We start from the raw sequence: 19,876 nt of genomic DNA on the forward strand, positions 1-19,876 counted from the left end.
CCCGTTAAAGGGTTTTTTTGGGGGAGTTTTTCCTTATCCGCTGTGAGGGTCATAAGGACAGAGGGATGTCGTATGCTGTAAAGCCCTGTGAGGCAAATTGCGATTTGTGATATTGGGCTTTATAAATAAAATTGAATTGAAATTGATTAAGCCTATCCCCGCCAGTGGGAGCTCTCTGTATTTCTCAGTACACTACAGTTTTGATGTTGAGTGTCTGTGGCGACTTCCCTTTCACGTTAACCAGCCAGAGTGAAAGGGGGGAGAGTTTATTTCATTCATTTTACGTTAGATTTATTTTCTTTTTGTTGTCTTTTTCTATTTGGTACTGCTTCTTGTTTTGTTTTCTCAGTGCTTCATCTATATGTGCATGATTCGGATATTTTTTTCTGACACTATGCATGTCAACACTTTAAAATATAGGTTTAAAAAAAAAAGGGAAGGGGGAAGAGAGCATATTGCAGCTGGGTGTATGGCAAATGACATGAAGGAAAATCCAAGTAAGCGTCCAGGAAAAGTTTCTGGAGTGAATGTTCCAAACAAAAAGGTTAAAGGTTAAAAAAAAGAANGACACTATGCATGTCAACACTTTAAAATATAGGTTTAAAAAAAAAAGGGAAGGGGGAAGAGCTGAGCTGCAGGCATCCGTTCTGAGCGTGGATCAGCAGTATTTATGTATTTACTCTCTCTGTCAGACGAGGGAGACAAACATTCTGCACTCCAACTTTAAAGCAAATAAAGTTTATTGGAGATTCTTGTTCATGATAATTACTGATATTTTCACACTAACACGACATGTGTAGTTAAAGAAGGGCCATCTGTTTGAGAGCTAAAAACTGACCCCTGTTGCAGTGTTTACTGTGTCCAACAGGAACACTATAAATACCTCAGAGATGTTGATCTGGATATTATTAATATTCTGTGGTACCAATTAGCACTATCTTTTGTTTGTCATTAGTTGGACTGGGGTTTTTGTTCCAACTGTGGTTGATGTACTTGCAACACCTCTGCTGTAGAGTGTCACACGTGGGTGAAACAGGAACCTTTCTTTATGTCGGTGAGCTCTAAGAAACATCATGTTGGTGATGTTTTTATGCAGCTGCCTTGACAATTTATTATGCTAACGATGTTATTAAACTAATGCTGAAATTTGTGTTTCATAGCTGGATAATTGTTTGGACTCTAATGAGAGTATTTTTGAAAGATAACTCAATCTATTTGGATGTGAACTAATTTCACTGTCATTAAATTTCAGCAGCACCCCAGGCACCGTTAGCATGCTATTTGCTAATAAGCACTAAACATGAAGTACAGCTGAGGCTGATGGACATGTTAGTTTTGCAGGTATTTTTTTATAAACTAAAGTGTTGGACCAATAAAGAATTGCCTGGTGATGCTGCTACATAAAAAGTCAGGGAACCAAAGTTAGTACAATTTATCCTGAGAGGGACGTAATTGTGTGTAACACATTTTCTGACAATCCATTAGATAATTGGAGAAACATTTAATTTAACACCAAGAATGTGAATCTCACTGTGGCAGGAGAGGAAAAGTCAGGGGATCACCAAACTCATTAGATAAAGCTTTTGGGGTCTGTGAATTCCTGTGCAAAGATTTTGATCTGTTGGTGGTGCTCGCGAAAAGTCAGGGTTCATCAAAGTCTAATGTCTGTGTAAAATACAATCAGCAGCTGTTGAGATATATTTCAGTCTGAATCAAAGTGGTGGACCAACCAACTGACTGATGTTACTGCTGCTAGAGTGGCTAAAAATATGTCAGAAATTGTTTTAACAGCCTATCGAGCTGATCACTAGCTCTGTGTGTCCTTGCACCTCAAACTTCTAAAGGTTTTGCAACATCTGGTTATCTGACAATGTCTTTTTTTTTTTTTAGCTTTGTTTTCGGCCCAACTTACTGAGGGGTGGGATAATGAAAGAAAACAACCAACATAATGGGGAGAAAAACAACATATTGTAATTAAGCTTTGGTTGACACTTCATTAAGGTTGCATTATCTTTTCATTTCCTGCTGCATTTGCTGAGCTAATTCTGTAAATCTATTTACAACGGCTGATTTGAGGTACAAAGAGTGAGTCAGCAAAATGATCAACAGAGAAAATGGTCTTGTACATTTGTGCAAATCACTGATATGTTACCTTGAAACTTAACATTTCAATATTGCTGTGGTTAAAGGATAACTTCGGCATTTTTCAACCTGGGCCATATTTCCCCGTGTAAACAAAGAGATGATGCGAACGACATTTTTTTCTGTGTCACTCTGCAGTTACACCTCCAAAACACTAGTCGGCTGCGAAGTTTCTGTGAAGTGCTGTGTAGTTGATTCAAAACACACCCAAAACACACATTAAATGTAGCTTTACAGCAACAATTTCAAACACGAGTACACAAATCAGCTTCACTATAACTCGCAGCATTCACAGACAAACACTTGTCTTTATCCGGACACATTTTCCCCACAAATACAACATGCTAATGTTGTTAGCACAAGCCTATGACATTTTATATTGTATAAAATAGCCTAGCAGCTAGCAGACTTTTCCTCTACTCATATGAAACCAGGGACAACAGAAACATTTAACAAAGGTAACGGTACAAAATATGGCTCCATTAGAACTCACAAGGTTCACCAACAGAATAACTGTCTTATACTAAACATGTTTTTCAAACAAATGTAACATGCTAATGTTATTAGCACAAGCTTATGGCATTTTACATTGTATAAATCAGCCTAGTGATGAGTGGAGATTTCCTGTGCTCATATGAAGCCAGAATAAATCCCAAAGTATAAATCCCTAAAGGATGAATTAAACACAAGACTCAAAATGCTATTTTTGTGGAGGCTTTATTTCTTCGCAGTTTATTGTTTCTTATCTGTAAAATTAAGGTAAATAAAAGCTTTGTTTCCACTGTGGGAAATGGTTTCAGCTTACAAAAACAGACAGGAGGTCTGCGTCACCACAACATGTAGTTACATTTTTTGGGAAGGTGCACATCAGGCTACGGAGTAGGGTACAGGGTAGACTCTCGATCTAGACTCGATTTGACGTAGAAGTAAAAATCCATTAGAATAACCACTTTTAATGGACATACAGTGGCAATGTTCTGTTGCTCCGTGTGATTCCATTTCAGCTTTTTCATATCAGTCTCTTTGTTCAATTTATGCAGGGAAATAGGGTCCAGTTATCCTTTAATATGTGGTTAGGTTTAGGCACTAAAGCCACTTGGTTATGGTAAGCAAAGATCATTTTTTGGCCTAAAATACCCAGTTTTGTGGGCACAATCCCGACAGAAAAAGCAGCGATGTCTGTGTAAAAAACAACATTTCATGGCAATCTGCCCACCAACAGGTCATCAGGTTTGAAGCCTAAAAATCCAATGAAAACACACAAATGGGTCGCTACAAAACACCCATGATTGACGGCTTAAAAGCCAATAGAAACACAGCAATACCTCACTAAATCACAACCAGATTTGGTTTTTGTTGGTCTTGAACAGTGATCTGCAGCTTGGTGACACGCCATCCTCCATCCCCTCCACCTCCTGATAAAAAGTCAGCTCATATATTACCTTGCTTTAGGACGTTGATATCATACATATGAAACATGCAACATATTTGTGTTTTGCACAAACAAATAAGGCCAACATCTCCTTCTGACGACAGCTGGAGTCACTGATGTGATTTTTATTCCATTCATACCAAACTTTCCTTCTTATTCATATATTAATAAACCACCTCAATTTTTAATGTTCCAAAGTCACAACTTGTTGACAGAAATCCTGCATCTGATCTGTCACTGTCTTTGAATTGTTCCAGGGATTTCTTCAAAAATTCGAGACATTACAAAGACGACTGTGAAGGTGCTGAAAACAGAATATTATTCCAAAACTGAAGCCAAAAAAAACCCAACTACTTAGATATACTGTTAGTACTGCAACACACTGATTTTTGTACATGATGTGAACCTGAAAATAAAATGTCACACTGTGAGTGGTTTTTCTTCTTCTTGTTTCTTTGCCACAAGTCAGACCTACTTCACTTAGTTTCTTCACACACCAGAGATTTGCCTCTCAGGTGAGTTAACTGATAATGAGCCACATATCAAGTGTTCTCTCCAAGTGTTGCTTTTCATCACTGTTTGTTACAGCACTAACAAGTTCACACAATGTCTCACTTTTAAAACAAGGCAAAGCAAGTGTAAGTAAAAGTTTCTGCTTTAAATATAAATTCGAAAACAAAGGCAAGAGAGAAACAGAGATCAGACAGCAGAAAGAAAGAAGACACCAAATCAGTATCATTTTTCACCATTGAACTGATCAAACCGACAGTGTTTACCTGTTGTGTTTACAATTATTACCGATGTAAACAAACCTCTAGCAGTGTCAGAAAACATTAAGAAAATTAAATGTACTTGTCATCTTATAGTAGTCCATGTATCAAAATACCTGTCAGTCAAACTAGGAGAGATAGCAGTCCACTCATCCAATAGGGTATTTAATCAATATTTTGACATTAACAACGAATCAAATGTCACCTCTGCTGTGAAGGCACTCCCTCCTCTTGATGAAACCACAGAGAATAATCCCACAGCTCTGCAGAGCGGTTCAGCAACTTTACCGTTTTGGTTCACTTCCAGCTTTATCAACCTCATTTCCAGACACAGACGGCAGCTATAATCACCAAAAAAAGCACCTAAAACCCACTGCTCACTAAAGGTGCTTTCACACCTGCCCTGTTTGGTTCAGTTCAATCGAACTCAAGTTTGTTTGCCCCCTAAGTGCGCTTTGTTTGGGCAGGTGTGAACACAGCAATCGCAACCGGACCAAGATCTTCTTGAAGAGGTGGTTTCGGTTCGGTTCCAAACCAACTCTGGTGCGGTTAATTTGTGGTGAGAACGTGTTCCGACCTCAATCTGAACCAACTGCAGTTACATTACACATTGTTTGGGTTAAACATGAGCATGTTACAGTCCTGGAGGATTATTAATGTGCACCTCCTCCTGTACTGCCTTAATATGCACATTCAGCACATCCAATGCATCAAAACATTGTTTTCTAGTTGGAGCCGCGCCTCGTTTTCAAACTGTATGGTTACCTAAAATGAACAATGACAGCAATATAGTCCACGATGACCAGCGCTAAAATCAACCTGCGTAGTTGTCCCTCCATTGTGACATTAGAAAGTGTCACATTTACCTTGCAATCGAACTCTTCTTCAACGTTTTGTAAACTTCCTGGACTTTTCCCGCATGGAAATTCTGACCAATCAAGAGCAGCTTTTTCACGCAAGGCATTTTATCTGGTCCGTTAGTTAATGCTGCCGTGAGAACACAAAATCGTCTCTAGGCAATTATACAACTTTGTAACAAAATAAAATAAAATAAGCACCCTAACTGTCAACTACCAAACAGCAGACAGACACAGTTAGCAACTAGCTCTCTAACACAACTCAGAATGAGCGGTAATGTTGCTCTGTTACTGCTAGGTGTGTAAATAAGGAACTAACAAGTTCACCATTTTAATTTAAAAATAATCATATGTCAATGTTCACACTTTGTTTCTGCTGCCCCCAAGAGGCCAAAAAAACTGTTATTGTAGGTTTTACAGGACCAATTTGTACAAAGTCTGCATGTCTTGAAGATAAGATGATAGTAATGAAGTTGGATCTTAAAGTCCCTCACAGATGGGGACATACATGATTCTAGGGATCAATGAGTGAATCGCTGACTATTGATCGGTCATTATATCTGCTTTTAATGTTTAATGAACCTGATGCACCATTCATTTCATTTATTTTGAGCAATTGTACATCACATTCCCTATAATGGTCTGATGGTGCCTACTGTGGTTGTGCTTCATCTTGAATTTAGTTCATCATTATGGCTATGACTGTTTTCATGCACCCTCCAGCACTTGATGCCTTATGCACATGTACATTGTGGCAATAGGCCTGTCACAATAACTACTATTGTTGGATCATATGTTGTTTCAGAAATGACTATGATACATTACATTACTGTCCTTTTCTGTGTAAGAGTGTGTGAGCATGTGTGGAAGAGCTGCCTGAGCCTCGTCCACAGTGAAACTCCAACACAGCAACAGACAAGAGGACAAAAGCAGCGTATCCAGAAACCACAACAAAATGTGTCAGCGTAGATTTTTTTCTTCTGTTCATTCGATTTAGGCACTGTGAAAAACAAACAAATGCTGTGCCCAAGTCTTATATTGGTTGGGAAAAGCCTGCTGTTTACTCTGTCATCATTCATTCATTTTCCGTAACTTCTTATCCTGTGAGGGGTCGGAGGTTGCTGGAGCCTATCCCAGCTGACATTGGGCGAGAGGCGGGGTACACCCTGGACAGGTCACCAGACTAACCATTCACACTCACATTCACACCTATGGCCAATTTAGAGTCACCAATTAACCTGCATGTCTTTGAACAGTGGGAGGAAGCCGGAGTACCCGGGGAGAACACGCAAACTCCACACAGAGGGGCTCCCCCACCCTGGGCTTGAACAACGAATCCTCTTGCTTTGAGGCAACAATGCTAACCACTGCACCACCGTGCCGTCAGCGTAGATTTTTTTCTGTTCAGTCAGATAAGGCGCTGTCTTGGAGTGGTCGGGAAAAGCCTGCTGTTTGCTCTGAGATCATGTTGACTAAAATGTTGGTGACATTCTTATGTAAATTAACATGCATGTTAACACAAGGATAATATTGTAAGATAAATGGACATGACTTCGATCATTTCTGCTGACCTTGAGAAGATGACAGCATAATTACCGTGACGTTGTTAGCAAAGACGAAGATCAACAGAGAAAAAGAGGAGAATATGTGCAAAAGACATTTGGTGAAATAAACAGAGGGTTTAAAGTTACACCGAAGTACTTGCTCTCACAAGAATATAAATGATGATATAATCTCTGCTGATCTGACGATCATGATCTGTTTCATGGTTACAGTAAATCATTCACAGCAGATAAACAATCTCTGAATATTCAGGCTCATAAAACAGTTTTTCTCCTGCAGGTAAAAATAAACACAGAACCACAAGGACATATAAAGAAGCAGATTTAAGATACTGATAATACACAGAGAAGAAGACATATGCACAATGAATGTCAACGAGGCAGATCAGGCACTCTCAAATGGTTATGATATAGATTTATGTGTTCTGACATCCCACAGATGGTGTGAATTAGTCAGGGAGGGGGTGCCAGCGCGAGGTCAAGAGAGATGACCTGGCCTTCAGCCTGCCACTTGGAAAACCAAAGCAACAGACATGTGAAGCTGCTGCTGCAGTGCAACAACCCGGAGGCTGCTACAGCAGCTGTTATTGAAGCTACAGAAGAGAAAGTGCTCCCGTAAACTGCCCTAATCTCATCATCCTGAGAGATAAACAGCAGTGAAAGGAGCCACAGCAGCACAAACTGCAGAGGAGCAGGCTGGCTGATAGAAAAGCTACATTGATTTCGACAAAGAGCAGAGAAAGAATTTTGTAAATATGAAGACACGCAAACCAGACCAAATGGGTTTCTAAACGTGTAATGATTGATTTTTTTTTTCATTGCCTGCAGATGATTTTGCATTTGAGAATAGTTTCCTATTAGCCTTTACTTACTGGTAATATGAAAGTAGATATAATTATTTAAAGGTAAAGAGTAAAGGGCTTCAGCAGTCGTTTCTGTGTACCTTGAAGAACGAGCCAAAAGCTAACGAGAGATACTTAATGTTCCATAAACCAACAAAGACGCACAGAGGATTAGCAGATTGCCTGAGGAGACAGTTACCATATGTCTGACTGAATGAGGGATGGAAATATAGACTTAAAGTGGAGTGGGAGCTGCAAAAAAAAAAGGAAGAAATGGTATAATGTACGTACAGTAAATATGAAGAGAGAAAGAGAGAGGCTCACCTGATTGATGTGTTTCAGCTTGTCAATGATCTGATTGATTACAGGATCTGCTCCCTTCACTTTGACTTCAGGGTTGGCACTCTGAGCCTTGATCCCGTTGCCAACCACACGGAGGGTGTAGCTGTGAACAAAATACAAGACACAGAGAGAGGTTTGTAAGTGTTTTCATATTCCATCAGTCCTGTTACAACATGAGAACCACTGGTGGCTAGTTAGAGGTACATAACGCAGACATACCATAATTAAGTATAATTCTGAGCCACGCGTACTTTACTTGAGTGAGTATGTTTTACTCCACTACATTTATTTGACAGGAGTAGGTACTCGTTTCTCTCCACGTTAAGATCATAAGCACACAATGCATTGTTAAGGGAGCAGTGTGTAAGATTTAAGGCAGCAGTCAGTAATCTTCACTATTAAAAGACACATTTTTTGCCAAAAAAAAACAGCATCACTCTGCAGGTGCAAAACATTTGAGCCTTATAGTGAAGGCAACACAGCCTATCACCATTAATAACTAGTCCATACCCATTAAGTGCACAGTTGCCCACGTACAGTTTCACATGGTGTGTGTTTGGGATACAGGTCATTATGAAATATTACGAAAATATTTTCTTTTTATTTGGTGTATAGGCTACACATTTTTACAGGTGGCTACTGTAAGAATCATTTTACGTTAATGTTAAATGTTAAAAAAATAACCATATCCACTGGAGAGTGGCTGAAGAGCTGAATGTGGCTCCAGAGTGATGACATTTAAAAGCAGTGGGCTCATCTGCAGCTAAAGTCCCTTGCTATTTTGCTGCAAGTGTTTTTATGTAAATCACTCAGCAGGGCAGGTGAAAGAAGACTACCCGTTGGAGGTGAGCTGTTTGCAGTGGTGTCTGCAGCTCTTCATCAACATCTCACTGTGGCGGTTTCTGCTTTTATTTTCCTCCCTGCTGTATTAACAGACTTGTTTTTATTGAAGAAAAGCAGCTACAAAGTTCCTTTAGTTCGGTGACAAACACATTTAATTTCCTTTAAATTCTTCACTATAAATTCCCCTATTATTTTGTTTTGTTTTAAAGGCTTTTATTGTGAAGCAGCAAAATAAGGAAATGTTGGGTTTTCATCAGCAGTAACTTAACTTAACTCCTATACAGGTGGGAGTGAACATGAAACAGTAAAATAGAGCAGATAAGTAAAAACAGGACACAGGAGAGAAACTAAACTCCGAAGCACAGAAATTCAGCTACAACAGTACTCGGAGCTGAACACACAGAGACTTTTAAAAACGCTGTGACACATGCTTGTTTCAGGGGGAGAAGGGAGTCCGCTATGTTGCATGTTAAAACTGACGAAGGAAACACAAATCAACGCGGCATGATTTGACTTGGGAAAGGATATAACCCCTTTTCTAGTCCTCCGACCACTCAAAGCGCTTTTTACACTATGAGTCACATTCACACACACATTCATACACTGGTGGCCGAGGCTACCATACAAAGAGCCACCTACTAGACTTTTTTTTTTTTTTAAACACACTCACACACTGATGGAACAGCCATCGGGAGCAATTTGGGGTTCAGTATCTTGCTCAAGGTTACTTCAACATGTGGAATGGAGGAGCCAGGGACTGAACCGCCGATCTTTTGATTAGTGAACAACCTGCTCTACCTCCTGAGCAACAGTAAAATCCTACTTACACTGAAGCAATAGTATCTGCAGGAAGAGCAGAAAGAGTTTTTACTTTTAATACATTTTGCTAATAACACTTACTTTTTTTGATGCAGGATATTTGCTTGTGATGGAATATTTTTACATCTGGTACTTCTAAGAAATAGAGTACTTTTTTCACCCCTGAGAAATACATAGGTGATGTGTTGGAAGAGCAAAGATGACACTGAATAAAGTCCAATACATTATCAGTTTGCACTTGTGGAGCAATACTAAAGAATGATCGATATTCTGAACTCACACATGGTGATGGTATAATTCATCTGTAGGCACACCCCTGCGGTTACAGTGGGATTTGTGATGTGGGGGTGAAACATGATTCACCTGCACATGTGCGCATGAGCAGCCGTGTGTCTCTGCTGCAGTGCTGCGAGGCTTCATATCACAGTACATGTACGCTTTATGAAAAACCATATATCAAGCTCTTTATCGTCTCTCTTTGATATGAAACTATTAAACCGCAGTGTGTGAGTACAGTATACTCAACTATTCATTTAGGATTTGTGCTTTAACGTTTCAATATGCGGCATTAATCCTTGTTCTGAAGCAGTTCATTGTTGTTATAGCTCAGTAACAGGCTTCAGTTCACCTCAAGGACTCCTCACTCTTTAGTTTGAATACAGTCTGTCACCTGTAATGACTTTGACCATGGCAGCTGGTGAGTGAGCACAATTCACTCACATCTCAATCTCCAGCATATCATTTAATCAAACTAGTAGATCAAGGTGAAGTCACTCATTGCTGAAAGACCTACTGAGCGCTATGTGTGTGTGTGTGTGTGGGTATGTGTGTGTGTGTGTGTGTATGTGTGTCAGACGCAGCAGACCACAGAGGTGTCGGCCCAGTGCCTCTTTGAATTTAAATATCTGGATCAGAGAATTAGAAATAAAACATAAAAAACTATCAGTGGCTTAAATGACCGGTGGGTGATTGTGTGGCAGCTCACACAAATTGGTGTGTGCTCTTCAAGCAAAACAAGGTCAGAAAGACATAAAAAGTATGAATAAATAAAGTGCAGGAAGCACGGTGTCTAATTTATTTAAAAGAAAAGGTGCATGGCAGAATTCAAATTCAGTCCTGATGTCTGGGTCCTTGAGATGTAATTTTGATGTAAATTCCTGCACGTCATAACGCCTCCAAGTGATTAGTTTTGGAAAAATACAGCTGCCATTCAGTGTCCTTTTTGAAATTTTTATCAGCCAGTAGTCTGTTATCACCATTATTTTTCTTATTCGGCTCTTTCTTCTCTTTCTATGTGGCCTCTGTGCTCTCCGTCTCTGCCGTGGCTGCTGTTGTTCTTCTGGCAGCTGTGTCAAATGAAATATTAAAGTGAACATTTAAAATCTGTCTACAACAAAAGTGCTTTGGTAATTTGGAGAGCAGATGCACATTGCCAAAATGTGTTTATAAAAACGCTTTTGTTCCCGCAGATTTATAAAAACACAATCTTTTGAGACATTATTGAAGTTTCTTTTCCGCATCATTTGGGATAGAGTTTGCTCCATCATGTGACTCATCATGTCATTTTCCTTTAAATTTACTTTTAACATCAAATGGTAAAAGAATAAATGTGTTCCATGTGCAAAAGGTGACACAATGCAACAAAAAAAAGTGACAAAGGTGAAAAGACCATTGTATGTAATCCTATCCCTTATCAAATGAACTCATCAGCAAACATCTTTTGCACATGGAATAAATACATTCTTTTTGTATCTGAAGAGTCTCTTCATTACCTCCGCCAAGGAGGTTATGTTTTTGCCGGCGTTGGTCTGTTTGTCTGTTTGTTTGTCTGCCAAATAACTCATAAAGTTATGAACAGATTTTGATGAATTTTTCAGGAAAGGTGGATAATAGGACAAGGAACAGATGATAGAATTTTGGTGATCGGTTGAAGCAAAGTGGTTAAAATAATAAATAAAGTCTGTTGTCTGACAGCCTCAGCAGCAATTCCAATAGACTCACAAGTCAGTCTTTGCTTTGCTTAACTAAAGACTGATGACTTTCTCCCTGATTTTGTGTTTAGATGGGCGGATACAATTTCAGAGTTTAAAAAAACTCTCTACGCTGCAGAACCAATAGTAAATCTGCAGGGCGGTCCTTCGGTGGCTCGCTGAACTCTTGTGCTTGTAAACATAGTCCCACTAGAAACACGTGTAGCGGTACAAAATGGCTCAGCCACGCTCGCAGAAAACGCCGTCAAAGTTAGTGGATGTTTGTCACGTTTGCGGCAACACATTCTCGCCAACTAAAAGAAACAAACATAATCTTTTACAAGGCCATGATTCATCCGTCCGTCCGGACTATAGAGGGAATCGCCTTGTTGTTTACAAATACTTCCGGGTAGTAAACCATCACTGTACTATTTCTGTGTGCACGTTTAGCTGGGCTAACCGTTAGCTGTTAGCCCTGTTAGCCGTTAGCGGTGTCTGTAATAGGTAATAACTACAAATATTTTTGCCAGCGAATATCTTAGTTACAACACGGTTGAGCTAGCAAAGCAGTTTTGTGTTGCTATGTGTGATATTTATTCAGTTCTGGGAAATCACGATGTCTAGAAAGCATCAGTGGCTGCAGCTGACAGGGACAGCTAACACTAGCAGCAAAGCTAACATCAGGACGTCATCTGTCAAACGCCTCCCGTTGTCGGATACAACATGAAACTACTCCAGTTAGCTCAATCATGTTGTAACTAAGACATCCGCTGGAAAAAATATTTTCTTCACAGAAGAGCACACGTTTGATAAAACTCTGTGTGGTACAAAATAAAAACGAAATAAATACAACACAGTGTCTCCATGGTGAAGGTATATATAACCTAATAATGATAGTGATGCAAATAACCTAATTGTGATGCAGGCTGCAAAATCTGATGCAGAGGGGGAGGGAATATCACCTACTTGGCAGAGGTCTGCACTAACTGAGTGCTTTTCTAGTTTTATCTTTTTTTTTCAGTGTTTCTGGAGCTGTTGATTTTGGCTACATGCACTTGACACCATCTTCTGAAGAGCCTGGATTCAAGGACGTAAACCCTTTCAAAATTATTTGAGGGAAATAATATGTTACAGACCTTTTGATTCATTCATATTGGGCCTAATGGTTCTAATTGTGAAAATAAAAAGACTAGATTTGGAGTGTTTTGATGCTCGGTGAATTTCCTTCAGTGTTTTATAGCTGTTTTTTCTTTTGTCAGAAAGCCTTTTTCAGTCAAAGTGCATCACACCAAAACTGCCACACAGAGTGGGGATGTTCCTGGGAGTTAACGGGAGAAACTCGGTGTATCATAACACTTTAAGACACTTGCTTTGCTCTGTTGAAAAGTTCTTGGTCTGTGGGTTTCAATGTTTTTTAGCTTTGCTGGATTCTTTAAATTAGAGATGTTGCCTTGCTGATATTGATTGTGACACCTTAACTTGCATTTCCACCAATAACAAGTTCTGATTCAATACCGTTGAAAAAAAGGAGCAGCTGTAGCCTATACTACGAAATGTGAAACTGAGAGGCCGTTTACACGTACACGGTGATTTTGATAAACGGAGACATCTTCCTTCGTTTGTGCCCTTCATTTACACGCAAACGGAGATTTCTCCTCTGAAAACGAGTCTTTCTAAAAACTCCGACCAGAGTGGAGATTTTGGAAAACTCCGGTTGCGCGTTTGCATGTAAACTGAGATAAACGGAGATAAACGGAGTTATAGGCAGCCGACGTCACAGTATGCACCGGAACTTGCGCCTGTGTCAAAAGTGCGACCTATGTTGCTATGGTGACAATGGATACATGGACGGCTTGAGCTTGTCATTACACTGCCACCTACAGGTTTGGCATGCTCTTGTGTATATATACACGGGTAAGTGTAAACGAAGATCTTTTTGAAAACGGAGACGGTGAAATGTCCGTTTATGAAAATAGCGGGCAAGGTGTAAACGGCCTCCAAAGCCTTCGCCGTTGCCTTTTTACCGGTGAGACTTTCCAGTGTAAAATACTGCCAATATTGCTCACATTTGGCTAATGGCTAGCGTTAAACCACCTTAAACCACCTGCTGTGTAGGCTACTGTTTTTATGTGGAGAAGATGAATTGATTTCTGGGAAAACTGACAATTTATACAAATGTGAAACAAAGTTTATTAATAAATTACTTGGTATTAGAGCAGTGCATGATCTAGCGTACTCGCAGATATCCAATTCAGCATTTAAGGCAGTGTCAGAGGCATTTCTGATACTGACATTAGTGTCGCAACAACTCTACTTTAAACCATTTTTACTGCACCATATGTGGTGTGAATGTGAGTGTGAATGGTTGTCCGTCTCTATGTGTCAGCCCTGTGATAGTCTGGTGACCTGTCCAGGGTGAACCCTGCCTCTTGCCCAATGTCAGCTGGGATAGGCTCCAGTGCCCCCACGACCCTCAAGAGGATAAGTGGTTACGGAAATGAATGAATGAGTATTTGTAATGTTAAATATAAATATAATGTGCACAAGTGTAGTTAATATTGAGACTCATCTGTTCTGCAGTTTAGGCTATTTTAACATTCTGGCAAAGCAACTGCATGAAAATCTGTCAAACTTTAGCACTGTTATTTTCTAATGTTGATTAACGAGCACTGTTCCTAATAGATAAATAAATAAATACAATTACAGTGACTACTAAAACTCATAAAACTGAAGCATCATATTACTTTCAATTTTGTTATTGAAAACTATGACCTAATATGTTTGTGAAAGACCTTTTCTTCCATGACTAAGATGACACAGAACAGGACAGCACCAACGTCATTAAACACTAACTGTGATTTTTATCATGCAATATTGTTGACGAAAAAGATGAAACTAAAATGTAGTTTAAAAGAACTTTACTAAAATCACCTTTTTATTTTTGTTGTCCAGAAAGAGGAGACAACAGTGCAGCAGTTTCATGTCCTGTGCTACACGTGCCGTATCAGGATTACACCGGCAGCATACAATGACCACAGAATACCTCACATAAATTAAAGTTAACAATAACAACAACGGGGCTTGGGATAAAGAAACAAGGTGATATTTATGCCCATATTTGATGTCTTCCTTAAACTGATCCTATCAGACCACTAGACCAATCTGTGTGTTCACCACATGATGGTAAGAGAAAATCTTATGTGAAATAAATTGTGAATAAAATGTCAAAATTATTGTTTTTTGACGAATTAGGTTGACTAAAATGTTCAATATAATCTGATGACTAAAAATGCCCATACTTTATGTAAACTAAAACTTGGTCAAAAAAAGGATCAGGTTGACTAAATTTGTTAAAAACGATCAAAGATATTTGATAGTTAAAAATAAAAATGAATAAAATAAAATAAAAATACAATAAAATACAAAATAAAATAAATAAATAAAAAATAAAATGATAAAATAACAGATAAAATAATACAATAAAATCAAAAAATTTAATAAAAAATTCAACACTACATCAAAACACACACACCTCTCTTCACCCAAAGCTGAGTAATAACACCTCTCATAAAAAATTCTGTTCATGTAAAAATCAGTGTGAATGTAGGAAAGTGGAGACATCTTGTGGGTTGACTAGCTGCATGTCTGATTTTAGAGTAGTAACCAGGTTACTGCAGTGCATGTCAACAAGTTCCCAGATTTTCTGCCATAACATGATTCGTTTGAATAATTTGGCTCCTTGTGCACATCGACCAAAATGTAAGTGCAAAAGTGAAGGCCCTCTTTGCTCGCTGCAGCAGGCGCCTGCGGCTTGAGGCTGATGTGTTGGGACTAAACTGCACCTGAACCGTGTATACTGGAGCTATGATCCTGCTGCCTCCAGCTCTGTTTAATCCCTGGACACACCTGCTGAGATGGAGATTGTATGTGTAAGAACTGGAATGAAGATAGTCCTTGGGTCTGGTGCTGCTCTTGATGCTGCTATAAATTGTTAAGGGTATACCTGTTAAAAAAAAATAAAGGTAAAAAAAATCGATGGTAAGGGGAGGTTACTGTGCCCACACGCACTTGTAGCGTTTGATAATCTCATAGGTTGCTTATCGTGAGACGCCATCCTGTGTAACAAATAGTGCAAAATCCACCTCGCCATGACCTTTACTGCAGTCTTTTTCCTCCTTTCTGTACAGTATGATTAATAGCAGATTGAGGAGATTACATCAGAGCCATCTGTGCCCACTTCCACCCAATGAAAATGTGTATGGCCTCACATCTGTATGAAAAAAACTGTATGTTATGGCCAAGAGCTGTTTTATATTGTGATAACCTCAGACATGCATGAATTTAGTGCAGTTAAATGTGGAGGAATATATAAAATATCACTTGTAACCATGCACACACACACACACACACACACATACACACATATATAACGGCAGCTCCTCTTGCATTCAGTAAGCAATCTATTTCATTATGCCACTGGGATCCATAACCTGAAACACATACAATCTCTTATAACATGCTGCAGGGCTGGCAATGCAACACAAAGCTTCTCGGGGAGTTGCAACCCCAGAAAATAAGGGTCTGCTCCTTAAAAGGTGTCATAGATAAAACACATTGATCATAGTCATCACGTATTCTTCAGGGTGAGTAAAAAGCACACAGTAGCATCAAGCACAAGCTACAAGAGGATATCAAACAGCTGAGTGATTGCCTGTGTCTCTGTGGACCAGCAGAAGGATCCTATAATCCATATCCTTCTCCCCCCAAAGGGATTCTTGGTTTGCATCTCATCTTTGCTCATACTAGCTGTTCAGCTCCAGATTGAAAATTTCAATCATTTTATTCTTGGCTCTTATCCCTATCTCATCCAACTATATTTGTCTGGAAGTGCAAAACCTTCACGTCTGGAACAAAGAAATTTGAGGCCTCCTTTGCCTCATTCCTTGACCTCAGGATAGGATTGGTACATCGAAGCAATTTGCTGTTATCATAGCACAAGAGGAGCATGACTTTTCTACAATCCAGTGCACTGTAACACTGTGGTTGTGCACGAAACACAAAAATGCAAGCCACTGAGACAAATTTGATGCTTTCTATTTCTAATATGTTTGTCTTAGATGGATTTTCTGATGTGTATCTTTTTGATTGAGGCTTAGACAAGGAACAGTTGGGAATAAGGCATGAAATTGATCGTCACGTAACACACTCCAACTTATGGAAAACACACCAGTTCTTACCAATTTGACAACACATATGCAGCAAAAAAGTTGAAACAACCAAATGCAGAAATGCAAGTTGCACAGAAGTTGCAAAATCAACTTTTCAGGGGACACTAAAAGCTGATAAACACGTCTGAGTTGTTGCTATGGTTGTTGCTCAGGGAATTACTTAGCTTTATAGTGAATATGTTAGCCTGGACACTGTGCACGAGATGTAAAGCAGATACCTGCAAAAATATCTAGACCATGTAATCAGAATGTTGAAACCAATTGCACAATCCATGTACCTCCAAAGTCGGAGTTCAGAACTAGGAATGACGTCACACCCAAGTTGATCATGTTCCAGTACATGTTGGGCAACCACCATGTTAGCAATACCAGTTCAAGCTAGGTTAGCCATTGTTAGCAATGCCAGCTGATAACAATGCATTACACTGTAGTTTGTGCAAACACTGTTGCAACATGTCCACAGGTAGAAGTTGGACAGGAAGACTGTTTTCGTGAGACACAAGCAAGATAGAAGGGCTGATAAACTGTATTGTACTACAGCTTTCGCAACCGTTAATGCGTGGAGCAGCCATATTGGATTTTGCCTTCGACTTTCCGAGTTGGAAATCCAACTTCAAGAGGCGTTCTAGTCAAAATTGTTGCTGATTTACACATCCAGTAGTTCGTGTGGAGTCATATTTCAGGCCACCTGGTGAATGTAAGTCCAATATTCACTCTCTTTTTGCTCTGTTTTTGGTCTCTACCAACTCCTGAGAGAAATTTCTGGTGCCTTTGTTGCTAAATTATCTGCTGTGTTCACCAGCTAGTCTTCAACTTCGTCTGTCTGCTGCTTGCTGCTGAGCAAAGTTAGTGGCAGAGGAACAAAGGACACTATGTGCATGGATGGATTATTAAACAGGCCTACCGGGCACAGGCCTAGGGACCCAAAGTGTCAGGGGCCCCCTGGCCTTCACTTGGAAAATGTCAAATGTCAAATAAACACATACCACCCAGGAAGAGACATGGATGCAAGATGCAAAGAGACACAAAATAACAACAAAAATAAGCAACACAACCACAAAGAGACACAAATGACCACAAAAAGATGCATAACTACTACAAAGAGATGCAAAACCACCATACAGTCTGTGTGTCTAATCCTATGTAGGATAAGTGGTGGAGCTCTTTCCATATCTGTGCCCAGGGGCCAATTGTCTCATAATCCACCCATCACCGTGACAGCAGTATAAGTAACCCCAAACAGTATAGTCGTTGCTGAGATGCTAAAACAATGAGCTAAAATTCGCTATAAAGTTCCATAAAGCCGACGGGAGCTGCAGATTCAGCTGATAATTCTCTGAAGGTTCAACAATTCCAGTGACCTTTTTTCAAACTGTCGCATTTTCACATAGATTTATCATGTGATGCATCGTTATTAAAAAAAATAATGATTACAGCCATTTTAAATTAACAACATCACAACGAGGATAATCACAGTTTTGTATAAATTGTAGCTGAAATTCACTATTTGGCAGAATTCAAAATATCCATCCATCCATCCATCCATTTTCAACCGCTAAATAAAGAAGTATTCCAGACATCCCTCTCCCCAGCAACACTTTCCAGCTCCTCCTGGGGGAACCCAAGGTGTTCCCAGGCCAGATGAGATATATAATCAATCCTGCATGTTCTGGGTCTGCCCCGGGGCCTCCTACAAGTTGGACATGCTCGAAAAACCTCTAACAGGAGGCGCCCAGGAGGCATCCTGATCAGATGCCCGAACCACCTCAACTGACCCCTTTCGATGCGAAGGAGCAGCAGCTCTACTCCGAGCTCCCTCCAGATGTCCGAGCTCCTTAACCTATCTCCCACGGAGGAAACTGATTTCGGCTGTTTTTATCTGTTCTCGTTTCGGTCACAGACCTTTGTCAAGGCATCAAAACTTTTGATGCCTTGACAAAGGTCTGTGACCGAAATGTTGGCAAAATAAATGTTTCAAGTGAGAAGAAAGCGTGCGGGAGTCTTTCTACAAGTCTGGTTGCTGTTCTCCTTCTCCGACACACCTTTCTGAAAACCAGTGTGCAAAAGTTTTGTAATTGTTTCTGCAATCTCATTCTTTCGGTCACTACCCAGAGCTCAGCACAGCAACAGCCTCACTGTAGATGCCACGCCAGACCGCCGATCCACCTCACACTCCATTCTTCCCTCACTCATGAGTGAGAATTCAAAATAGTTATAAATAAGTTGCATATTCCTTCCTGATTTTCTTTTTCAAATTTTGCTTAATCTACTTTAAAAGCAACGCTTACAATTAAGATGCAATGTTTGGATAAGATGTGATTTCTGGCAGCACTTTACAGATGGCTGCTGATCGAGCGCGACATCATTAGGCTAACAGGTCACAGACTGTTCTAACTGCTTTAGATCTATTAGTATGCTTCTGCTGCCTTTAATGCATCAATCACGAACTGCATCAGAGCATGCCTGTTAATTATTGGCAGCCACACCATCTGTCTTTCAATTGTGAGTTCACATGTATAATTACTGTGATGAAACTGTCAGTTTTCCAATTTCCAATTGTTTCCTGGCTAATATGTGAAGCCGGCCACTTAAAAACCTGAAGAAGCAGCAAGGCAAGAGCCAATGCTGTTCATTAAAATTTTAATCTAAAATCAAAGTCCAAAGTCCTTACAAGGCAGTGCAAGAAAAAAGAAAAAAAGTTGGCTGTCTAAATGCAAAAATGCATTTTTCCTGAGAGCACCTTCATCAAAATGTTATGGAGAGAGGAGTTCAGTGGTTCGGGAGATGAAGGAGGTAGACCCTGCACACTGTTCATGGTTGGCTGAGTGAGAAACAAAGCAGGCCTGCGGTTAGTAGGCTAGAAGGCAATACCTGCCTTCTAGTTGTCACTGAGGAAACAAAAGTCCTTCTGGCTCACTGCCGAGCACAAAGAGGATCTGGGAGAGTCCGCCACTTCAAAGCAGCCTGTTCACTTAAGCTCAGAAAAGGACAGAAAATACTTTAGGCAAGACAACAAGAACATATGCAGTTTAATGTGTAAAATCAACACCAGGGCCATGCTTCAAACAA

General features: G+C 39.8%; 1 protein-coding gene across 1 annotated transcript in view; it reads right to left on the minus strand.

The window, feature by feature from the left end:
• The window catches only part of gpc5a (glypican 5a), a 219,563-nt gene that overhangs the window by 113,957 nt on the left and 85,730 nt on the right, over positions 1-19,876 (minus strand). Inside the window, exon 7 of the mRNA XM_050049169.1 lies at positions 7,930-8,050. Coding sequence (XP_049905126.1) covers positions 7,930-8,050 — 121 coding nt within the window. The remainder of the gene's footprint in view (positions 1-7,929; positions 8,051-19,876) is intronic.

This window comes from Epinephelus moara, chromosome 1 (genome assembly GCF_006386435.1).
Source record: "Epinephelus moara isolate mb chromosome 1, YSFRI_EMoa_1.0, whole genome shotgun sequence".
Classification (NCBI taxonomy): Eukaryota; Metazoa; Chordata; class Actinopteri; order Perciformes; family Serranidae; genus Epinephelus; species Epinephelus moara.